Here is a 24,236-nt window from a genome sequence, read left to right as displayed (position 1 = left end):
GACAGGAAAACATGAACTTCATTTGAACTAAAATTGGCCGTCATGAAATCACCCAATATCAGTCAAAATCATCAAGCAGATATTACCCCCAAATAAAAAATGAGAAAAGAAAAAGAATCACATTATGAGTTTGTTCTGAAACATTCTGGAAACAATCATCATAAAGTTAATCATCTTGATGCCGTGGATACAGAATCAAATCTGCCACTGCTCCGGAAAAATGGGGTTCGTTTACCTTCAGGTAGGCTTGTGGCCAATTTGAACTCGTGACGACAGTTGGCTCCAAAAAAGGATTTCATATCTAAACAAGATTGCCAGTGTAGAGGCCATAGATAGGTACTGTCAAGCATTGTTTGCTCCAGGTTATGATCAGCAACCAAGACACTGCCCCGTCATTTTTTTCTATTAAGAAATAAAAAAAAATCATGCATGTGGTTGTCTCGGGTAAATCAACATGCAACGTTACTGATGTCAGGAATGTCTACTTGACTTGAAAGAAAAGAATGAATATACTTGACGAGGCAATGTACGAAATTATTTTTCCATTTGTTTTTCAAATTGAATAAATAATGAAATGGATGAAAGTTAGATCATTGCCACATATTACAATACAATCTTATCTGTATCAGCTATTTTTCTTCCTCTTTCACATATAAATACTTAAAAAGGGGCTTTGGCTTTGAACGTTTTGGGCTGGGGGGAGGTCAACCATGAAAAAAAAAACACAATCAGATGGCAATTATTACATTTTTGTACAAGTTGATTGAAAAAAAATGGGGCAGAAGACCCGCCACCTGGTTCCTCAGCATATATATATATATACACATTATATATATATATATATATATATATATATATACATTATATATAGTTAAAGATGTAAGAAAGTAACATGATTGGAAAATTGAAAATCTGAAAATTTTTGAGCAAATGGATAGCTTCTGAAAGTTTTCATAGAGAGATCTGATCAAAACAAACTATTTTGAAAGTGAATGATTTAATCACTTTGTGTGAAAAAGGTGAAGCTGGTTGCCACATTTTGATATTTTGATCCCAGCATCAATTTTACTTCTTCTTTCATATTTAATAAACAAATAACATAATTTAAAAGCAGAGACTGTAAGATCGATCGTTACCACGTGTTGATATTGCTATTTTTTTAGCATCAAATGTTTTCCATTAAATTCTTCGTCCATCCTAGATGGGTATTGTATTCTCCCATAGGAGGAGCCAGGAGGCAGGCCATGGTTACGAGGCTTGAACAATAATCGAGAAGAAATAGTTGTCGTCTTGTAATCTTATGGGACCTAAATGTGACAGATTCTTTTCTTTATCTTTTATGAAATTCAGAGGAAATGAGTCTAGTTGTTTACTAATTAGAATTCTGTAGCTCTTTTGTGTGACAGGCAACAATGATGTGTTATGGTGTTGAGTGTTGCTCAAGTGTCTAATTTTTTAATATTTCAGATGCTTGATCTATATAATTCGAGTCTTTTGTTCTATTTTTCCTGATAGAATTACTGTTTATGAATAAAACATCTCAAAGCAATAAAAAAGAACCTTTTTCATCACTTCAGGAAATTTGTGATGATGCTTTTATTTTCTCATATTGAGATATTCTTTTCCCCGTAGAATGATATCTGGAAAACATTTGTAACCGCATACATAACATTCCCTTACAACTTACAATGACTGCGTATTTTCATTCTTTTGTTGCTCTACCACTTTAGTGTTGATTTTATGATATTATACTTAAAAGGAAGGATTCTGAATGATGAATGGGAAAGATAATGAAAGAAAGAAGGATAGAGCATAAGAGGCCAAGTGGAAAGCAGGAGAGAGAGAGAGAGGGAGAGAGAGAGTGATCTAGAAAGCAGGAGATAAAGCATAATAGGAAGAGAGATGTATTAAGATTTATCTGTCAGTAACTATCGTTTCTTTCCCAACTTTCTTCCCAAATCCCTCGTTTTTACTATCCAAAATACTCCTTTAAAGATTTTTGTTCCCATTCCAATCAATAAGCAAGATGAAGGAGAAAATTTGCATATGGTCTATTTTAAACAGAATTCTACTCATACACCTCTTAGACGCCAATTTATTCAGTGGTTTCGACTTGCTAATATGCTCTCACCAAATCAGATGCAAGGATTTCAGTAGCTGATGACTATATTTGGTGAAAATCACTGTTTGTTTAATGACATGCTCCCTTGGTCTACATTTTTTAAGCAACAGTGCGAATGTTCCTCTGTATTAATTTGCATCAACACACATGTTCTTATGACATTTCTAGCACATGAACCTGTGTCTGAATACATTCTGACGGCAGGAAAATATCAAAAACATACAAGAAAAGTACTGCGTGGGACCAATGCTCAAATATTTGTTGCTCCCAAAGTGTATCTCGTAACATCTTCAGCAAATGTAGCTTTATTTTCATACTCATTCTCTCTCTTTGTTTGCATTTTTAAGGATTCATCTAGAATATTATTTCATCTTTTTTTTCTTTCAGTGCAATCCTGGGATGGGGACCAATATTTTTTACAACCTCCTCTACACCCCACCCACAAAGATTATGATGCTGACTGGTTGTAGCAGTGTGTCAACCCCAGTGGCGGAGGCAGCAAGGATGTGGAATCTAGTAGTGGTAAGTTGAAGATAAATACTTGATGGTAGCCCCCGCCCCCTTATGATAGTACCATGCAAAAAACATTGCATGTCACAAATCACCCATTTGAGGAAAAAAGCATGTCATGAAAACGTAATTATTATTATAATTATAATAATGACGGCATATTTACCCAGGGTAGCCACTTCAGTTCAGAAAACTGTTCTCCCAGCGGGCCCTGCTATTATTATTACCCGGCTAAGCTAGGCTACCGATTCAGGTGCACACAGCTTTTTGAGGAATTACTTCCTGCCGGTACCCATTTACCTCACCTGGGTTGAGTGCAGCAAAGTGTGGATAAATTTCTTGCTGAAGGAAAACACGCCACGGCTAGGATTCGAACCCACGACCCTCTGTTTGAAAGGCAAGAGTCAGAACCACTAGACCACAATGTGCCCTGAAAGGGTATTTTCTCCCAAATAATTTGTTACCATATTCATGTGGTACATGTATATGTTTATGCTTGGATAATCAATAGGCATTCTTTGCTGTGTAGTAAAATTAGATTTGCGCCAAATTAAATTATCAAAATTTACATAATAGCAAAGATGTGAAATTTGTTATGAATATAATTAATTTGTGTCGTTTGTTGTGAAGAAAATGACAAATAAACTAAAACTGAAATTGAAATCAATGGACAAGGCAAAAGAACAAGAAATAAATGAATGAATTTCTAAGTAAATGATTTGGTTAATAGATTGATTCATTATTTGATTCATAAAGAATGAATAGAAGATAAGAGTAAATGAATTGGTTTATTAATAATGGAGTCAATGAATGGCTGAATAGATGAGTAAACTGATTATGATAAATAGGTTATCTGGAGCTAGAGATAGCATCAAGTTCAGGCATGGAATCATATAATCTCCATGGATCAGGATGGAAAATGATAGGGGGACACAAGGATAATAGTTGTTTCCACGGTGTCATAATTGTAGGAGGGTAAAAGAGTGAGAAAGTAGTTGTTGAAATAGTTGATCATTTCATTGATTGCATCAGGTTTCAAGATATGAACCAAAAGTCTGAAGATTAGAACAAACCATTAGCTGAATCATTGGTGCATCTGCAGTTCATTCAGACCAAATATCAACCTATTATGAAATATCATTGATAATATATTCTGAACCATAAGGGAGAAGTTTGAAATGCATCACAGTTCCAAAATTGCCCTTTCTTGCAGTATTTTTCAATCCGAAATTGGTAAACAGCTCTCTCACTCTAACAACATCGAGATCCATTGTAGAGGTATTACAATTGGACCACTTAAAGAGATTAGCTACGTCAGAGAAATATGAAATCAAAATAGTAAAACTTCTGGACAATATATAAGATTACAGAATTTGTTTATCAGTTGTGATTGAATTAGGCTATAACCAAAGCCGGAGCCTATGGCAATTATTAGTTTAAAAGCTTCTCAGCATGGTACCAGCCTTTAAGATTAGTTCTGATGTTTATCTTGTAAACAGATCCCAGTTGTTCATATATTCATTGTGCCATATAAACAACAACAAATATGTATTGAGAGCAATTGTTGAATAATACTTTAAGAGGAATTAAAAAAAAAATTGTATCTTGACAATTTCCAATATCTTTAGTATAAAAATGTCATATTAATTTCATAGAAAAAGGGTGTCTTTATTAGACTGCATACAGTATAATCAACATTGTTTTTGAAGATTGGACAGACTATAACATTTTAAGTGTACCTAAGAAACAGAAAAATATTAAATCACATTCCAAAACTATCAAAATGGATCCCTTTTCATCTTTCTTTATTTTACTGAAGCAAATTAACTGGAATACATGATTAGTAGGTAATGGGAATCTTTTTCAAATTGTGTCATTCCAATGAAGTTTGATTGATCACTTTTTAAAATAACAAAAAAATTGGCTTTCCTTACACTTAGAAAAGGGCTCTGTTATTATGAATTGGCAGACAATCAAATCATATACAATTTGGTTTGGAAAATCATTGAAGAATCCAATAAATGAAATAGATTAGTTCTAATTGTGTTACATTAGAGACACGTTACTTCTTAAAACAGTCCTCGTTGTCGTTTCTGTTGGTCAGCCCAGCCTGCAGAGAGCATAATTAGGTCTCGCTGCGTATTATGTTACTCGATCATTACAGTACATGAAGTATTCATATCAGATGACGCTGATATCAAGGGCAAATTTCTCAAGTTCAAACGGTTGTAGTGGTGTCCTTGACATATATTATTCTCATAGTTTATTCATTTATTGCAACTTAAAACCTCCCTTTTGATTTGTCAAACACAAAGATGCATTTATTGGGTGTTGTATTGTGTTTTTTTCCTGCCAAATGGCATAAAAAATTTGTCATTCTTTATTTGCACGATCTCTTATTATATGTCTTATTTGGTTTAAGCAATAATATACATTACATGTCATTATTTTATGACAATCACCAATGACTTGATGACAGATTTTCTGGGCATTCTTTAATTCAAGATGTCATCACTGACAAGTTGCTTTTCAGTGAGTTCTTTGCCTTGCTTTGGTTAAAGATACTGTTTATTGTTACCATGGTAAATTTTGGTGAATGACTTTCAGTAATTTAAAATGGTGACCTGTTTGTTCTCTTCTACCTTATCTATATCCATCCATTGAAGTCCTTGGATTTTATTGACTGAGGAGCAACGTTACCGTGGTTACCCAGTAACATGAGTACTTGTCAGTAATTAAAACATTCATGAATTAATGGTAACCCTGGTCACTGATTTGCCCCCCCCCCCTCCATTTTTTCTTAAAAATTTTCAGTTCACACTCATCGTCAACAGTATGAAATTCTGCATCCCGAAAGGCAGATCAGTATCCTTTAACTCTTGCCTATAATTTAACATTGATAAAACGTTTTATGAAACACGACCCTTGGAACAATTTATTTGTCCACTTCATTTACTTATCCCATAATGCTTTACCGGTGCTGTGGTTTAGTGGATAAGTCACCAGAACCACAAGGTCCAGGATTCAAATCCCACTGCAGCACCCTCACACTTTTACAAGGTGTGTATCTACATTTAGTACATATACCACTCTCCACCCAGGTATAGTAAATGGGTACCATGACCGCTCGAGCACTTCATCCAGGGTAGCCATGCTAAAGCTGTGGTAATATGCAGTGCTTAGAAGCATTGGATCATTTTTATAAATATTATAACATCTTTTCCTTGTCTCCTTCCAGCTTGCCTTTGGAGCCAGTTCACCCGCCCTGTCCAACAGGAAGCGGTTCCGCACCTTCTTCCGGACACACCCTTCTGCAACCCTCCACAACCCCACCAGAATCAAGCTTGCCAGGACGTGGGGCTGGAAGCGCATCTCCGTCATCCAAGAGACCCAAGAAGTCTTCACCTCAGTAAGTCAGCTTTAAACTTTGAACTTTCTAGATTGTTTGATACATGTACCACTATATATTTTTTTGATTATTCTATGAATAAAAAGATGCAAAATACTGGTACCTTTGTAATTCTATTTTGGGAGCAATTTGTTAAAAAGCCAAGAAAGTCACTGCTATCATTTGAATGACATCTGTTCCAAATATAAGTCAGTAAAGACAAACGATACAAGAATCCCATAAGCAGTAAAAAATGAACTCATTGTGTTGGTGCAGGAACGCCCTTAGCACCACACTTACACGTTTTGCATGTGCGCAGAAACGCCCTTAGTAGCGCGCATAAGGGCATCGTGCAAGGGCTTGTCGATCTGCACCAGTGAGATGGTCAGAAATGTGGTGCGAAGGGCGTTCCTGCACCAACACGACAAATTGTTTAAAAAATAGGTAATTTGTCCAGGAATATATTGAATTTTATAAGCCATGCAGCTTTATGTGGACAATATAGGCTTTCATTATGCTAGAGTCACACTGGTGGAACCAAACTCCACACCGACCATCGCTTTATCTCATTTAGCAATGACATACCATCAATCAGTTTGGGGACAGTTTCATGGGTGTGGCTGTAGGTATTATTAATGGAGCAGTCATATTTCCCCTATGACGACCATATGACGAGTCAAAAACAGCCATCTTAACATTTTTTGTACCAGCTACATATCGGTGGTTTCAATAAAAATGAATAAAATGGCTGTTTTTGACTCGCCGTACGGCCGCTGTAGAGCAAATGTGACTGAGGTATTAGCAATGACATACCATCAATGAGTTTGGAGACAGTTTCATGGTTGTGGCTATCCCACCAAACCCAGATTCCAAATAGTAGCTGCTGTTTTGCTGTTACATAATCTTACTTTCCAATAAAAAAACATGTAGTAGTAGGCCTGACAAAGAGCAAAGCATATCTGCTCGAACAATTCTTTTACAGCTACTATAAGAAAGATAAACCAACAGTCCATATCAAGACTAATTTACATGGTGTAACCGCAAATCTCACCCTCCAGTCTTACCACCTTGCAAACCTAAAAATTAAATACAACACTGCCTACTATATGAACTTTACAGTATTTAAGTAATGGTATAAACAACCTTGCTTAATTTATTTAAGATCAAATATTTAAAAAAATGAAGAAACAACTTAAAACAGCATTTTTAATATTTCAAAACATATTCAACCTCGATCATTCAATCCTCTTTACAGAAGTCAAGTAACTTGCATGTAGTTCAAAAAATGACATCTGCCTTGTTGATGTGAATGTTGCTTCTAAATTTTAGAAAAAAAGTCTTCGGAATCCCACCATTCATAATTGACCAATGAAAGCCTGATAATGTTGCACAAATAGATCTTCTTTAAGCTTGGGTACCTGGGATTCCCCCTGTAAAATCCTCGAGGATGAGACGCCATTGTTTTGATTTCCTGAAGGTATGTTACCTGCTGGTAATGGGATTATGGTCTGTATGCCATTCATCAAACAGCGTTTAAATTTTTCTTCCTTTTGACTCTTCTCTTTGTATTCCTCAAACTTCTATTGCTTTATCGATTTGTCCATGAAAATTCTGAACCTTTCAAACTAACTGTTCATTCCTTTAATCAGCAGATGGGGAGCATTTTATGAAACAAACAATTCATGATTTTCTCGAACTATTGTTATAAGCTACCAAAATCCTTGCATCTGATTGGCTAAGGGCAAGTTTGTCATTGAAAATCGCTGACTGTTTGTATTATGAAACGCTTCCCAGGAGTATTTCGTTAAAAGTGATCACTGCAAATGGGGGTAACATGCAATGGTTAAAGGGTGTGTTTAAGCTTCCCATTTGAAGCTCGAAATCAAGGCATTTTGTTGAGTTTTTAGTTTAACCCTTTGCGTGCGGGCCCGCGAAACCGGATACCTCTCCCTGCGGCGGAGCCGTTTTTGTACATTGCTGGTATTTGGATCTGTGGCGGTATTTTCCTAATCTATTGCTAATTGCGCCAAACTGAAGTATTTTCAGGATTTTTAGTAAATGTAGAGATGAAAGATCAGACAATTTTCTTTTTAGAACTAAAGGTCTCGCTTCTCAAATCAACAGAATAGTTAAGAAATTTACGAGGAAAAAGTCGTGTTATTTTGTAAAATCTTCGCTTTTTCCCAAGTCAATAGGCACTGTGTACAAAAATGCGTAAGGGCAATCAGCACGCGCGGACAAGTCGGGTTCGATCGATACCGCTTTGTTGTCTGATCTGGTGCTTTTTTTCATTGCCAATTGTCACGCTACTCATGAATGGTCTCTTTACCCCCTTGTATACAGATCATTTGCAAAGTGTATAATTACGACGATAATCCGTTTTGGGTGAAATCACAGCGTACCAAATTCCTTTATTTTCCAAAATAAATAAAAAAGGGTGAATATTCCCTTGCAAGTACGATGATGATGCTGCGCAACGAAATTCCGAAACTATTTTGTGATTTTTGGCTTCTGGGCTTTAAGACGGTGGCCTCAATGTTTCACTAAAAATCGTCTTTGGTTTCTTCTTTTCATGAATTATAGTTTGTAATAAAAAAATAATTTTGTTCCTGAAGATTGCATACCAGTCTTCGATTTGTTTTTCCTGTTGCAATTTCAAAGAGCGAAGGGGGTAAATGTGACTCAAATAGTGGATCTGAAATCATACCTCCCACCAACGCACTCCTCGTCTCGTTCTACGTTTCATTTTTCTATCTCCCTTTTCCCTCCAAAATAACCATGCTACCGACTACTGTTCGTCACAATGAGAGAAAGTAAATTATTTTTATCTACTAGTATTGAAATTGTAGCATCTAAATTAAATTTATTTATACATCTTTTTCAAATATTTGGGTGTTGATTCTCACCAGGGTAAGCGCCCCCCAAAAAATATAAGGTCAACCTGTCTTTATTTTTTCTTTATATGGATCCTTTTCTGCTACGCTATTCGCCAGAAAAACAAAAGACCAAAAAAAAAAAAAAAAGAAACTGGCGAAAAAAATCAATAGCATTTTTAGGGGGAGGGGTAGGTGTAAGATTGAGAGGGGTTTGTCGGGACACGTCAAACAAACTTTTTTTTTTGTAGGTGGATATACTAATCTTCCTTTTATTCAGGGCGTTGGCTATTTGTCCCCATGCTCTTTTCATAAGGAATTTGTTTGAGCGTCCGCCATGACTTTCTTTTTGTTTGGGGAGTGCCGAGACCAAGAACTGCATGGACGTTTTCATTTTCAAAAGAGCAGAGGATAAACGGTGTTCTAAATTTCTTTATTTTCTGTTTGTTTCCTTTGAAATAGAAGACAAAAATAAGAGCAATATCGGATGAGAGAACGAGAGAACGAGAGAAAGCGGGGGGGGGGGGGGGGGGTTCAAAAATTTACCAGGGGCCCGTTTTATATAAAATTTGTTTACAAATTTTCAATAACACTTGAAAGGTACTGAAATCCTTCTATTTGACTGGCGGATGGTAAATTTGTTAAAATTATTGCGCATTTGTCAATATAAAATGTACATGTATAATGTATTTATAAAACGGTATAAAATCGTTTTCCCTTTCTTTGGTTTCTAACCTGTAACCGAATGTATTATCTACCGCTTTCATTCCCTTATATCTATCGTCTTTCTATATCCCCTCCCTTCATGCCCTTCTACACCATTTTTTCTCTGAGTACTTCTCATTTAAATTGTATCTGTATCGTCTTCCTTCTTCCCGATTTGGATTACGAGGTATATACCCGCCCCCATCCCCCTCAATCCTTTCTGATTTTTTCTTCTCAGTACCTGTCGTTTTAGATTACATCTCTCTCTCTTCATCGGAAACGGTTCCGAGAGAATGCCTCGTTTTTGCCAACTTGTATCGGAGATGGTTGGATTTGTGGGCCTCTCCTTTTATTGCATCGTGGTCATCAAGTCGAAATTTTGGGGTTTTTTCCCCCAGTTTCTCAAATAATGTCTCGAAAAACCTTTTAAAATTACTTTTGTAACTGTCATTTCACAATTAATTCTATATCATCTTCCATTTTCTATATTGATAACATCATCATCGTATAAAAATGCACAACTAAACTATTTTTTGTGAACTTGGGGCTTAGGGTTATGGCAAAACAGAGGCCTCAATATTTCACTAAAAGTAATTTTCTTTTTTAGATCTGTTCATAAATTATATGTCTCAGTCTCATTTAATTCGATTTTCCACGCAGCTATTATAATGATAAAAAAATTTTGTTTCTGAAGTTTGCGCACCGGTATTCGATTTGTAATATCCTGAAATTATTTCAAAGTGTTAAAAGGAATAGAAATGACTAAAATTGTAAGTCTGAAATCATACCTTCCAACTCTCTTCTTGTCACTTTCTACGTTTCTTTCTTTATCTTACTATTCCCTCAAAAAGAGCCATGATAGCAATTACTGAAAGTAAGAGAAAGTAATTTTTCTTGAATAAATTATAGCATCCGTAATCATAAGTGTTTATTTGTTTTATTTGTTCTTTCGTTTTGTTCGATTATCTCCTTCGTTTTGTTATATTGTCTCCTTGATTTCACAGCCGAAAACAAAGTAATAAATAAATCATTAAAAAAACATTCACAATAGTTATATTTCATTTTTGTCTCTATCGTTTTAATCGTTCAATCTCATAGTACAGAGGCAGCGGAGTTGGTAGGAAGTTTCAGTCCTCATCGGCCCCTTTCAGCAAACATGTACACAAAAAATCCGAAGTCTATATAAATTTATGATTTTTTTTGGCCGGTCCACTCCCTCCCACATTCAGCTCAACCCCTCCATTATCAAAAACGCTCAGTGGCCCCTGTTTTTTATTTAAAAAAATCAGATATGTTGGTTTTGATGCTAACCAGGGTAAGCGCCCAAAATGTTTTTTTGCAGTAACGGAAACAATTTGTTTTCCTTTATGAATCTTTTCTACCACGCTATTCGCCGGTAAAAAAAGAAGAAGAAAGAAATTGGCGAAAAAGTAGGAAAATCAATAAAATTTGGGTCGGTATCAACATTTTTTTTTGAGGGGGGGGGGGGGTGTAGGTCACACATGAATAAAAGTTTGTAGGATTGAGAGGGTTCTATCGGGTGACACGCCAGACAAACAATTTGTCATCCTGTATCATTCTATTTCCTCCATTTCGCGCGAGGAAACTTTTAGTTCATTATTGGTATTATCATTTGAAGTGATCATGTTTCCGGCAACTTTTCAATGCAAAAGTTTTCAATGAGAGAGAAAAGGAAATAAGATGAAGAGCTTCTAAAACCTAACCTATTATAAATTCATTCTGTAAAATGACATGAATTAACAAATTGTGATTTTTTTTTAGCCGCTTCACCCCCGTCCCACAGCTCAACCCCTGCACCATAAAAAAACATTGCTGTCCCTGTATAACATCTTTTTCCAAATATTTTGGTTTAGATGCTAACCATGGTAAGCGCCCCAAATGCGATTTGGCCAGGACGGTCTTTATTCTTATCTTTTCTACCGCGTTACTCGCAATTAAAAACAGAAAATCGGAGAGAGGAGAAAAAAAAAACAATATTAGAGTGTAGGTCAGAACATTTCCATCTGGGGGGGGGGGCAAGGTCAAACAAGAATAATGATTAAAAAGTCATCAGTTTGGCAAGGGTCTGGGGACCGGGTTGCGACAAACAAACGTTGTGGGATTTTTAAAAAAGTAATCTGACCAAAAAATAAAGTCATGTTGTTATTCGTTTAAGTAGATATTCATGGAATTTTAGCAAAAGCGCACTTGTCTATTCCCCCTTTTGTCTCTGTCTCTCATTCACTCTCGTTCTCCGTGACATCTGATCATATTTTTTCTATGATTTCCCTAAATGATTCTTCGTTCATCCTTATATGCATCATCACCCAGGGGGTAGCGCTTTTATGCAAAATGAATCACTGACGGATGTCATAAGCACCTGTGTTGTCGGTAAATGAGACAATCTTTTTTTTAGATACGGTATGTTGGTCGAAATAAATACTTTTTGTATTGCTAAGTACGAAAAGCATTCAATTGGTCATCCTGCCGATAAACACTATAATCTTCCTTTTGTTCGGGGCGTTGACCATCTGTATCCTGCTCTTTTCGGAAGGAATTTGTTTGAGTGGCCGCCCAAACATTCTTTTGTTCGGGTAGTGCCGATATCATGAACTACATGGACGTTTCCCTTTTGAAAAGAGCAGAAGATGAATGGTGTGCTTAACTGCTTTCTTTTCTCGTTTTTTCAGAATAGTAGACAAAAATAATAAGAAGGGGGATGATGGGGAGGGAAAAAGTTCAAAAGTGCACCGAGATCAGCTCAAAGTACTAAGACATTACAAGCTTTTTGTTTTTCTGAAAATACAATCGATCGATGAAACCAAGGAGATATCATTCTATCTAGAGTGATATCTTCTTGATTAAACAAATAAGACGAAAATGGTGAATAAACGCGTAGCTTATTACGTGACGATCTTGCAGAAAAGATGTTAGCGTATATATATCTACCAGAACAACGATATGGGTCAAATCACGTGATCAGAACAAATCACGTGATCAGGCCTTGTGCGCGCGCGTACGTGCTCGTCACAAAATTTATCTTCCCCGTCAGACTCCAACGAAAAAATCGGGTAAAGTTGAAATGATTTCCTATTTTCGGGATTTTTCCCCACGTAGCTGTATATTTTTTTCAATCTGTTATCGAAATAGGTTTATAAAGGAAATAGTGGCAGAGGTTTTAGTACATAACAATTACGAAAAAGCTGAAAAACTTCATTGAATTAAACCAAACATATCTCGGCTTCTGTAGAAGCCCGTCGTAGCTAAGTGAACGACTCGCTGGGCTTCTGTGGAAGCCCGTCGCACGCAAAGGGTTAAAGACATGGCTTCATCCGTTCTCATGGAGATAGGTATTTCTGGATCATTATCAGGTGTGCTTTTCTTTTCATTTTCTACACTTTGAATATCTTCACTTGACAGTTCAATTCACTTCAATTTAATTTCTTTATTGTCCATTATGGTGCAAGGAATTATGGCATGGTAATACATAATAAAATAAATATTATTAAAAATGATGAAATTGTTTTCCGAAATTGCACTTCTGAGTTATTCACACTTATAATTAGTTGCATTAATATTAATCTAGATTAAAGAAAAATGAAATGTTTAAAAGAAGACAATATACAAATTGAAATTATTAAGTAATATAATTCAATTATTGCATTGCAAAATATAGGAACAATCCATATCAATTGTCTAATGTTATATACCATGGGTATAATATTTGACACATTGTTTTAATTTTCATATTGTTTGGAGGCAAAAAGAGTTTGACCCCATTGGTATATTTTTATCATTTTGTTGAACATTGTTAATTACAATCTGATTTTCATTGAAGAAAAGTTATATTTTAACGAGTTATTCATTGCAGGGAACTCACATAAACAAGCTGTGCTTTCCAGTGGGTTTCTTTTTTTCATATCTATATTTTGCTTTACTTTTTAAGTTTTGTTGAAGTGGAAATGAAAGAGAATAATAATAATATAATAATAATATAGGTATATTTACCCAGGGTATCCACTTCAGTTCTGAACACTGTTCTCCCAGCGGGCCCTGCTATTATTATTACCCTGGCTTTAGCTGGGCTGCCTAGGCGCTCAAGCATTCAAGGTATTTCTTCCTACCAGGTACCCATTCACCTCACCTGAGTGCAGCACAATGTGGATAAATTTCTTGCTGCAGGAAATTACTCCATGGCTGGGATTCGTACCCACAACCCTCTGTTTCAAGGTCAGAAGACTAATCCACTGGGCCACAACACTCCAGTGACAATCAGTTAGTCAATCATTAAAAGATTTTTTAAAATCTCAATTTGTTTTCTTTTGTCTCTCAGACCATAGAAGACTTGGAGCAACGTGTGAAGGCTGAAGGCATGGAGATCATCAGTAGGCAAAGCTTCCTTACTGTTCCCGACAACGCAGTCCAGAACTTGAAGAGGCAGGATGCTCGTATCATCGTCGGGGTATTCTACGTGGGCATGGCAAGGAGAGTCTTCTGCGAAGTAAGTCACAGGATCAGAACTCGATCCCAGGTTTTTTTTTTTTTCTTTCTTTTTTAACATTAAATCATTTCTGAAAAAAAAACCTCTGGGCAATCAGAACACTATCCCATCTTTTCTACTTCTTTTCTAATTGTTTCTGTAAAAGAAATCTCCAAGCAATCAGAACTCTTTTTCTACTTCTTTTCTAATTGTTTCTGTAAAAAAAATCTCCAAGCAATCAGCACTCTTTTTCTACTTCTTTTCTTTCGTAACATTAAATCGTTCAGTAAAAAAATCTCAGATCATCACATTTTGCCTTTGCAATTGTGCAGGAATACTTTAAAACCAAGGAAAACAGTCATTGATAGAATCATAGCCAAATTGGCATATACCTCTAGGAACGTTCTTGCACCAAGCAAACTCTTTCTTTGTCTCATTAGGATTAGGGACAAAAGATAAAGTGATTTATTGAAAGAAAAATCTGTTGAGCCAGTGGAGTTTTGGTTTCACATTTGTTCACGTGCATCCCCAGTGACTACGAACCCAGAAAATTTTAAGGGTGAATTCCCAATGGAGTCCAAGTACTTGTTTTTTCAATATAAATAGACTCTGTAAAGGGCTATTCCATAGATTTTAAGGGTGTTTCACAAAGATTCAAGGCTAATAAGTGCACTTACATGCCCAGTTGATTTGTGCTGTATGACACATCACCACATTGATCAGGGCCCCGTTTCAGAAAGGCTTAAAACTGTTGAAAATTTGTCATTATTGAACTTCCATAGTAACAGGGCTCACCAGCCAATCGCAATTAAGTTTTAGATGTAACAGTAAATGTTACAGTAATGACAAAGTTACAATAATTCACGTCTTTATAAAATGGCCCCCATATCATACTCCAGTAATGCGTCTTATTACCACGTATTCATCAATTAGATAACACCGAGTTGCTGTTTAAGTGTATATTACCTGAAGTTGCAGCAAACAATTATTTCATGAGCAGGAGCCCGTAACACAAAGCTTAGCAATGACCGTAGACACATATTTGTACGATTGATTCCATTGACTACAATGTACAATCAATTGTGAAAAATCAAGCGTACGATTAATCTCTAACTGAGGAAGTCTACATAATAGCTTAAGTCCTCTCTTTCTTTGTCTCTTTTCCTACTAAGCGCACAGAGACGCCCATGGGTAGTGATATGCGCTATACAAGCAACGTCGTATTATTATTATTATTTGTGTTACAGGACCTAGGTCTAACATATTGTGGTAGATCTTGATCTGGTATATAGTAACCTAACTCTGAGATGGAATCTCAGCTGAAAAATGACCGCAGTTAAGATCACCGGTTCATGCTTCATTGCTCGAAAAACAACCAATCCTGACTAAAATATCATGCATGTTTGTCAATTTCTCAGCAAGTACACATATCCCACCACAATAATTTGGCACATTTTTATCAGCCATACTCTTTGTTTGTTTGTCATTTCATTGGACTCTGTTTGACCTCACTTTCAGGTTGTTACCACAACCGCATTTTATATTCAACCTTTTGTGAAACACCCCCTAAACTGCCATAACACAGAACTTGGCAATTGATCACACATACGATTGATTTTTGTGATTAATTTCCCATAGTGATCTATGCAATCAATTGTTAATGTCTACCCCATGATCAATGGCCAAGGTTTGTGTCACATGGCTCATGGGGGTGTCATTGTAAAACATCGATCGCCGTCCCTTTAAGGAGGGATCTATTAATGTCCAAGCCAATGGTATCACTTTTATTTAAAATACTTCCCAACTGACGCTGCACCAGAAAATGCTAGGGGTTATCTGCCAGTGGAGTTTGATTTTTCCCCCTAAGTGCAACATGATTACTCGGCACTGTGGGACTGTAGGCGTCATTATATAAACCTCATTTGTCGTCTTGTGAGAGATATACCTGTGTTGTTGGCAAGGTGTTGCGATCGATCAAGTAAAACAGAAGCCTCCTGAAACAAAGGAAACGGTATCATTTTGAATCAATGTGCACTTCTGCAACCTTGAACTGGAAAAAATTGCAAGGTTGCATTGGTGCAGTGTATTTGGTAAATTGCCACTTGGTCTAAGTGTACACCCACTTTGTCTAATTTATATTTGGTCTCATCCAACATGGTCTAGTCCTTTGTCTACTAACGAGGTAACCATGTGGTCCAATTGCCATTCAGCCCATTTACCATTGAAAATACAAAATAGAAGGACTTTAAAATTTATCTTTACAGAATTTTTGAGTGGGAATAGGTTGATGACCTCATACTTCAAGGCAATACCATGTCTACAAAATTGTTTGCTGATTGTAACCTTGTAATCAAAAGTCTTTTTAGGATCTTGTGTTGAATCTCATATCAAACATAGAATCAACTAGTTAGGCCAGGTCCATGCAATATTTGTATATATTCCCTAGTTCTAAGAAATATAAATATAAACCTGTTATATTAAGCCTTTGGGATTAATGGATTTGTTACCCTTGGTAGAAAACCTGAAAATTATAAGCACGAGATTGTCAATTGCATAAACCGAGTCTTCATTTCTACTTTTGTTACCATGAATTGAATCTGTTTTTCGTATATTTTGTACCATTGTCATCCATAATGTCTCTGAACAGCGATAAACATAAAAATATAAACCAGATTGACCAAACTTACCAGTACCCCCCCCCCCCCCTTCCACAAAAAAAAAATGAAAAGTTGCATTTGTTTACTGAAAATTGTAACGAATTTCAACAAATGTGTACTCGAAATAATTCAATTTCACTTTAGAAAATACGTAAAAGTGCCCTAAAAGTTAGGTCACTTCCCTCCCTTGAAAGAAAAATTTCATGCGTCTTTCCCCCCCTCTCGCAATTTTTTTTGGGTATGGCCATGATAGAGAGTAACAGAAAACTTGCTTTTTTATTTTTTCGGCCACATTATTATCTTTTTACCTTTTTCTCCTTGTCCACCAAGTCATGGATAGTTTGAAGAGCTTTAATGGATCGTAAACAGTGCATTTCTGCCAAAGTATATATCTCTAAATTAAATATATACTGTGGTAAGAAATAGAAGCATGGTTCACTTGTACAAGGACATCCCCCTCATTCTGTTGTCTTGATTCTCCTGCAATACGATCCCCTCCTCAATAATTCATGCTTCGGGCGAAATCTATATTCTGCAGAGTGCATGCTTCTTCAGGTCCGGCTCTTCCTCGTGCCCATATTTCCTTTGGATTGAAGAATTGAAAGTACACAAGCTGATGGGGGTCTTTCACACTAATCCCAGCTCGAGTAGATGCATGCTATGCAAAACTTTTCGATCCAACTGCATGAGAGTTGATATATTATGGCAACTTTGCCAACGATTGATAACTTCAACAGATTCCCTGACTTTGGCTGTTGAGTGTTTTTACCATACAATCTAAACTTCAAGGATTTAAAATTAATCCAGATCAGCTGTAAATAGTAAACAGCTAAAATTCAGATTTATTTTTAATCTTAAGAATAGAATTTGATCATCAAAAGATTGAAATTCAAATCTTTCACCTTTATATTTAAATCCACAGGCCCGTATTCTGAAGTCGGGTTTAACTTAAACTCAGGTTTAAAGTTGTGGTTTAAGTATGGACAGCCAATTGTTACATAATCACTAACAGTAGAGATATCATACTTCAGCTCATTTGGCTCTCAAATCATTCATTATTGTGTAGGAAGTATAAATCGATGATTGGCTTCACCATCGATGAATCAGGAAAGAGCACAGTAAACATATAAGAAACATACAACTTAATAAAAATTTTGATACTTTTGGCTTCCCATACTTAAACCACAACTTTAAACCTGAGTTTAAGTTAAACCCGACTTCAGAATACGGGCCACAAGGTTTAAATATAAATGTAATATTCAGCATGTCACTATTCACAGGCGATTTTGATCTGTTTTACATCCTTGGAATCTAGAGTGTAGCATTAAATTGCAAATTTCAGACTATGATGTGAAGAATAACATTAGTTCATTGGCTCAGAGGACCATATCCTTTGGTGTTGAAATTCATTGTGGAGTGTAAACATAAAATGTGATATTTTCTCCATGTGTGAAATGGTCAATTGCGTCTCTTCGCTTTGTTCGTTGATAGAGCTCCAGAGTCTAGATCCTTTTGACCCATTTGTTGCATACTTGAGATATGATTAGCATTTTAAAAGCAGAAAGTCACAAGTGGCATGAGATTAAAATAGAAATATGTGGGGTATCTGTTTGCAAGTAGAATGTCATAATGAACATATAGCTTATCATATGACTTCACTCTAAATTCCATATATTTTATTAAATCAAACTGAAAATTTATCTGTATTATTTTCTATGTTGCATTAAAAAACTGAATGGGATAAGTTTGCTTTGCTTGACAAATACTCTACTACTAAATTGTATTTTTAGAAAATCAGAAGGAATTTTTTCCTCAGATGAAATCATAGGGGGAAAATAATTTTATTTTTGTTATTATAGTAAAAACATAAACACAACCATATGTAAATCAAACATTTTATATTTTGCAAAGAGATAACATGCTCCTAGCAAGAACTTGAAAAAAAATATATTCTTCATTCTTAGGAACAATTTCAATAAAACTTATATTGGTAAGAGCATTTATTATTCTTCTAGAATATGTATAAAAAGTGAATGATAGCCATACAGAAGATATTTTAAAAGAAGATATTAATTGATGATATAACAAAAAAAAGGGCTTAATATTGTTTTTCTACTCGATTGGTTCATATAGAGCCAATTTTCAGTGACCTTTCATTACCAGCTCCTCCCCTCTACAGATTATTGCACTTTGTTAAAGGTGTTATGACCCCAATTATTTTCATTTTTGAAAGAAAGGTTAAACCTGCTTTTCTATGTCCGCTATAATGCCTGAATGATTTTTGGATAAACCACTTTTCAAAATTTAAAGAAGCTGAAATGTGTCCTGAGGGTGTTTTGGTTTTTCATCTGTTCAAGCTTTTTATAAGGAGGAAGGAAATATCTGTCATATCATTTTTATCCTTTAGTATTGATTTGAAACTTGAGAGGGCAGCAGATAGGATTTATTAGAGCCAGCGAGAGGACGTAGAGTTTTACCAACTAAATTTAGTAGGATATCCCAGATAATTGCATTATCATCCCTTTACATGAGCACTTCTTTTTGAGTGTTTATTCATAGAACTTATATTATTTTGTTGTCTTTTTGTTTTAAAGCTACTTACCCCATTTCTTAATCGATATTTTTACTTCCTCCATTCTTTTCCCTATCTCAGTTCTCTTCCACGACATATACGGGGGGTGGGGGGGGGGGGGGGGTTTGTACTCGCGTGTATATCGCATACAGGAATGTGCCGCTCCAGTGGGTCATTTTTTGCGAAAGAATCCTTAGACATGGGTCTTGCTATTGCAAACATTCCTTAGCCATGGGTCCTATTTTTCAACTGAATAATCCTTAGACATGGGTCGGTTTCTGAAAAAAATACTTATGAGAATCCCCAGGAAAAACCCCTGGAAATGTCTATGTTAATACCGGTCGAGAGTACGACTAGCCAGAACCCCGGGATGAGTACCTGTAGTATTTCCACATTTGAAAATGGGTCTATATTTTAAAGAAAATCCTTAGGCATGGGTCTGTATTTTGAGAAAAATCCTTAGACATGGGTCAAATGACCCTTAGCAATGGGTAAGGGTTTCAAGGCCCAAGCCTCACACCCCCGTCCAATAATAATCCAAGTACCCCCCCCCCCCCCGGTATTGGTATAATTGTCCAAATTGATTAACAATAATCTCCTCACAATACTTGATTGAATGGGAGGGGGGAGCTTTGATTGAAGTTTGGGGTTCACTCAAGCATGAGATGAGCAAACTCCAATCTGTGAGTGAAATTTCCAATCAGTATGGAAAAATGATGTCAAAGAAACTGTTGTATCTTATCATTTATTTGACAAATTAAAAGAATTAATGATTATGAGTGAATGCCTGGATAACCCACCAACTTTGTACTTTTTTGGCATCCATTGAAATGGTACTCTGATACAACATATAAATCATTGAAAATAAAGATACATCTAACATCCTAAATGTCAAAATTATGTCCATTATGTATGAATTCTCAAATATTGGAAACTTTGTAACTCTTTTTTTTTCAAATGAATTATTCATAAATTGGCCTTCAAATCTGGTTCAGATGTCATCCACATTTTGTAGTCATGATGGATCTTCAAGAGGACTGTCAAATATTTTCATTGATTTCTCCTTCCCTCAAGGGACATATTTCTCTTTTTGTACACTTGTCCATCCATGATCAAGGCACTATTACATGAAGTAGCCTTGCCAAATGCAAAATGGAGGACCTTTTTTGCAATCTCTTCAACTTATTGTATTCTCCATCCTCAGAAGACATATTTAGACCGACTCAAAGCTCGAAAATACCAGGTATTCTCTGATAGGCAAGCTTACGTATCTTTTCTAAAGTCTTTTTCAGGAAACCTGCTACATTAAAGGCATTATACGTCTTTTCGTACCAGCTTTCCTGCAATCCCCATTGTTTTGTCTTCCTTTGAAGTGTGAGAATTTGGTTATGAGACGTCGCTGGCGGGATTTGTGGTGAAATTTTTGGTTCTGACCTTGGACAATTCACCTTACCCTGATCTAGCATGATCAGAAAATACCATTGTGTCTTTGGCAGTGTGAACGAAAATAACTTGCAATATTCCTGAAAGAAAATATCTGCTAAATAGTAGGCACTTAGAACTTTTACAGGTATTCTTGCAGAACTTTGTCAACCCACCGAGTAGATGGGCGTGGGTGCTATGGGCTGCTGAGGTAGTGATTTTGAATTGCATGCCTCTCCTGCTAATAAGACCATACTGAGCATGCATGTGTTAACTTCAGAACTTGCCCCAAAAGGGTCTGCTTCGGGTCGGGAAGAATCCTTTTTTTTTTAAGTCTGAACAAGTTTTCGTAACTTAACAGGTATTCTTGTGAGTGTCGGTCTGAATATGCCTAGAGAGAAATAGATTCAAAAGGAATCTTTGCCCTTCGTGTCTTTCACTTCAATACCCAGTAGGCACCAGTGACGGCTGGTCAGTTGAATTCCTTGCCCTTCCCGTTCACCATGTCTCTACATAGAAGGCAACAAGGTGGTTGGTCTTTTGTGAATAAGTTCTGTAACACTTTCTGCCCTTACCATTCCGGGGAAACACTAGAGTAGCAGTTATGAAAAGACTCTTGAAAGTCATTTCTTAGAGTGGCTTGTGAGAGCTAAATGGAACTTTTTGAAATATGGTGGTTTATCAAGTGTTTTGGGAGACTGTATTATGATGTCATATACCAACAGTAGCTATCATGTGGTTGATTGTTTTTTTCCTTTTTGTTTGTATTTGATGTGATGATCAAAGCATCATACTGAACATGCTTATTGAAGTTTATTGCATGGTCTAGAGACATTTTTAAAAGGTTATTCACCAAGCACTAAATGGTTAAAAGCTGTCGGTTAAAGCATATGAAGAGCTGTTTCATGCTGCTGGCATGCAATGCCACCCAATTTAATTGATATGGTTTTTCTAAGACTTGATAAAAGAGAATATGTCTTTTTTAAGGGAAATTTTGGCTGTTTATTAGCACAGCAAGTAATGTTTGGTCTACCTTTTAAAGAAAGGACTATGTCCGCTATGACAGACCTGCTTTATTGCATGTCACCATTCTTGTGTTATTCACCCCATGTGACTATTCTCATGTGGTGTTGATAGCTTTTTGTCTGAGAATTACCCTTGACAGAGAGGAGACCTCGAAAAGCCTGCCACAAAATGCTGCTAATGCCCATTATTTGAGTTTAAAATGGAATGCTCAGACAATTTATTCAGACCGTCTTCTTGTGGGTTTCATCTATTATGTGTATCGTGAATAGAGATGAATAGAGAAAAACAAAATTTGGCAGGTAACATGAGCATGTTTCAAGCAGATTGGCTACTGGCTATAACAAAGTCTTGATAAAACTAAACATGAACTTACACAGAATTGATTGGGAGGTCATATTTTGCTTGGCTGGTTTTACATGTACTTTCTATTCTTTCTTTGCACCCAAGAGCAGTGTGTTCAACACAGAGGACAGCAATATAATAATAATACCCATATGTAGTATTTATAAAATGCTAATAATAGTTGCCTATTTAGTGGCAAACTATATATTACCCTGACTCTAGCTCCAGTTATTGTTTCATAGTTTTGCTGTGAGCGCAGAACATACACAAACACATACAAGAGGTTGGAATTTTGACTAAATTGTAGTCTAAACCTGCAGAAAATCCAAGACCAAAGCACGAGTGAAACCAGGATGTATTCAGCAAATATCACTAAATATAACCCTTCTTGTTGACATAGCCTCGTCCTCCAGTTAACCCGCTGCTCACTGAAACTGGATGGTTTCTGTACAAAGCATATATAGGAATTACAGAATTCAGAAGTGAACACGTTAATGCATTGCTGTACTTGTGCCCCATCGTCAACAAAAACAAATTTCCCTTCTCCATGGCATTGCCTGTTTTACGGTAACTGGACAGGCTTGACAGTTATTTTTTTCCAGCCCAAATCCTTTGAAGATGTAGCCTCAGGAATAAAAATATAGATAGCAGAATATATTCACCCAATTCTCTTATTTGTAAGCCAAGTCCCCCATTCCATTTCTTTTTTTTAGGTTTTTGTGTTCTTTTAAAATCCCAATATTTGGTTCACAAGACATGACATGAACAAGCCTTTGGCAAGATTCAATATTTGGCTTCTTTTTCTCCAAATGTAGCAATGATTCTGCTCCAAGCCTAAAAATGGATGACCTATTTCAAATGAACTTACTGTTACTACTACTCTTATATTTGTATTAAACTAAACCTGACAGCATGATTAAAAAAAAGAAATTCCTTCCTGCATGCCCATCCCTTTTGGCCATGGATGCTGATAAATTTACTTGACTCTTTTTTTAATCCCAAGCCATAAATTCTCATACCTAGATCTGTTACACTATCACATTTTACTCTCTTCCTATCCTATCTCATTTTAACTTATCTCTTCAGATGCATTCAATAGACATTTCTAACCCTAGAAACATCATTTTCAAAGACATTTTGTTCACAGTAGTTTAAGCAATGTCCTTATTGGCCTTTAAAAAAATCTTTTAGCATGCAGACATTAAGTGCTAAAGATGACACATGACCCTGTGTTACAAAGCTCAGCAATTGATTTTTGGGGCTGATCTCTAAGATTGATTGCATTGATTATTGTGTATGATCAATTGTAGATATCAGCTTTATGATCAATTACAAAGCTTTATGTTACTGGGTCCAGGGTTGAAGATACACGACCCTGTCTTAATGGAGAAACTTACTCAGGGGCCCGTAACATAAAGCTTAGCAATTGATTTTGGGGGGCTGATCTCTAAGATTGATTGCATTGATTATTGTGTATGATCAATCGTAAAAATCAGCCCCTATATGATTGCTAAGTTTTATGCTACAGGGCCCTTGTTGCCTCATATGGCCTCATGGATAGTTTTGAAATCTGAACCCACACTATTAAAAATAAAAGTGACAGGGCTAAATCACCCTATAAACAGGCCGAGGAATGACAGTGATTGTAATAAGGATGGAAAACGCTGCCGCTCTTTGGCCCTTTTCCACCCTTTCCTACTCTTTCACCTTATATGTTTTTAGAGTGTATGTTCTATCCTGCGACCTGGGCCCCGTAACATAAGGCTAAGTGACTGATTTGGACCCCGTCTTACAAAGAGTTGCAATTAATCCAATCTATCGTAACTCTGGAAATCCATCAGTATGATCATTCTTTCTACAGGAGTTTTACAAATTGTCCTTTTTAACAAAGGAGAACACACCAAATTGTCAAGAAATCAATGAATTTAGGAATAACATATCTAGAAAAAAAAAGAAAAAACATACATTCTAAATGTTGACTTTGCTGGCTTTCCAGAGTTGCAATTGATCAGATCAATCGCAAGTCTTTGTAAGACAGGCCCCAGATCTCCTACAGGAAAGACTTCTCAAAATCACATGTACGAAGTTGCTTATGTTGTCATCTCAGCCCTTGGCGACACTTTACATGAACGTGCGGAC

General features: G+C 36.2%; 1 protein-coding gene across 1 annotated transcript; it reads left to right on the top strand.

The window, feature by feature from the left end:
* Positions 1 to 2,514: 2,514 nt before the first annotated feature.
* On the top strand, positions 2,515 to 16,776 carry LOC135156858 (gamma-aminobutyric acid type B receptor subunit 1-like). Its single transcript, XM_064110597.1, has 3 exons — positions 2,515 to 2,644; positions 5,871 to 6,041; positions 13,932 to 16,776. The coding sequence occupies exons 1-3, from the start codon at positions 2,522 to 2,524 to the stop codon at positions 14,154 to 14,156; spliced, it is 519 nt and encodes a 172-aa protein (XP_063966667.1). The 5' UTR covers positions 2,515 to 2,521; the 3' UTR covers positions 14,157 to 16,776.
* The last annotated feature ends 7,460 nt before the right edge of the window (positions 16,777 to 24,236 follow it).

The sequence above is a fragment of the Lytechinus pictus genome, chromosome 15 (genome assembly GCF_037042905.1).
Source record: "Lytechinus pictus isolate F3 Inbred chromosome 15, Lp3.0, whole genome shotgun sequence".
Taxonomy (NCBI): Eukaryota; Metazoa; Echinodermata; class Echinoidea; order Temnopleuroida; family Toxopneustidae; genus Lytechinus; species Lytechinus pictus.
This window is presented reverse-complemented; position numbering and strand designations above follow the sequence as displayed.

Bases quoted from the DNA above. Each gene is read 5' to 3' on its own strand.
- LOC135156858 (XM_064110597.1), top strand. From the start codon at position 2,522: ATGGGGACCAATATTTTTTACAACCTCCTCTACACCCCACCCACAAAG. The intron at 2,645-5,870 runs GTAAGTTGAAGA...GTCTCCTTCCAG, and splicing joins GGATGTGGAATCTAGTAGTG to CTTGCCTTTGGAGCCAGTTC. The intron at 6,042-13,931 runs GTAAGTCAGCTT...TTTGTCTCTCAG, and splicing joins CCCAAGAAGTCTTCACCTCA to ACCATAGAAGACTTGGAGCA.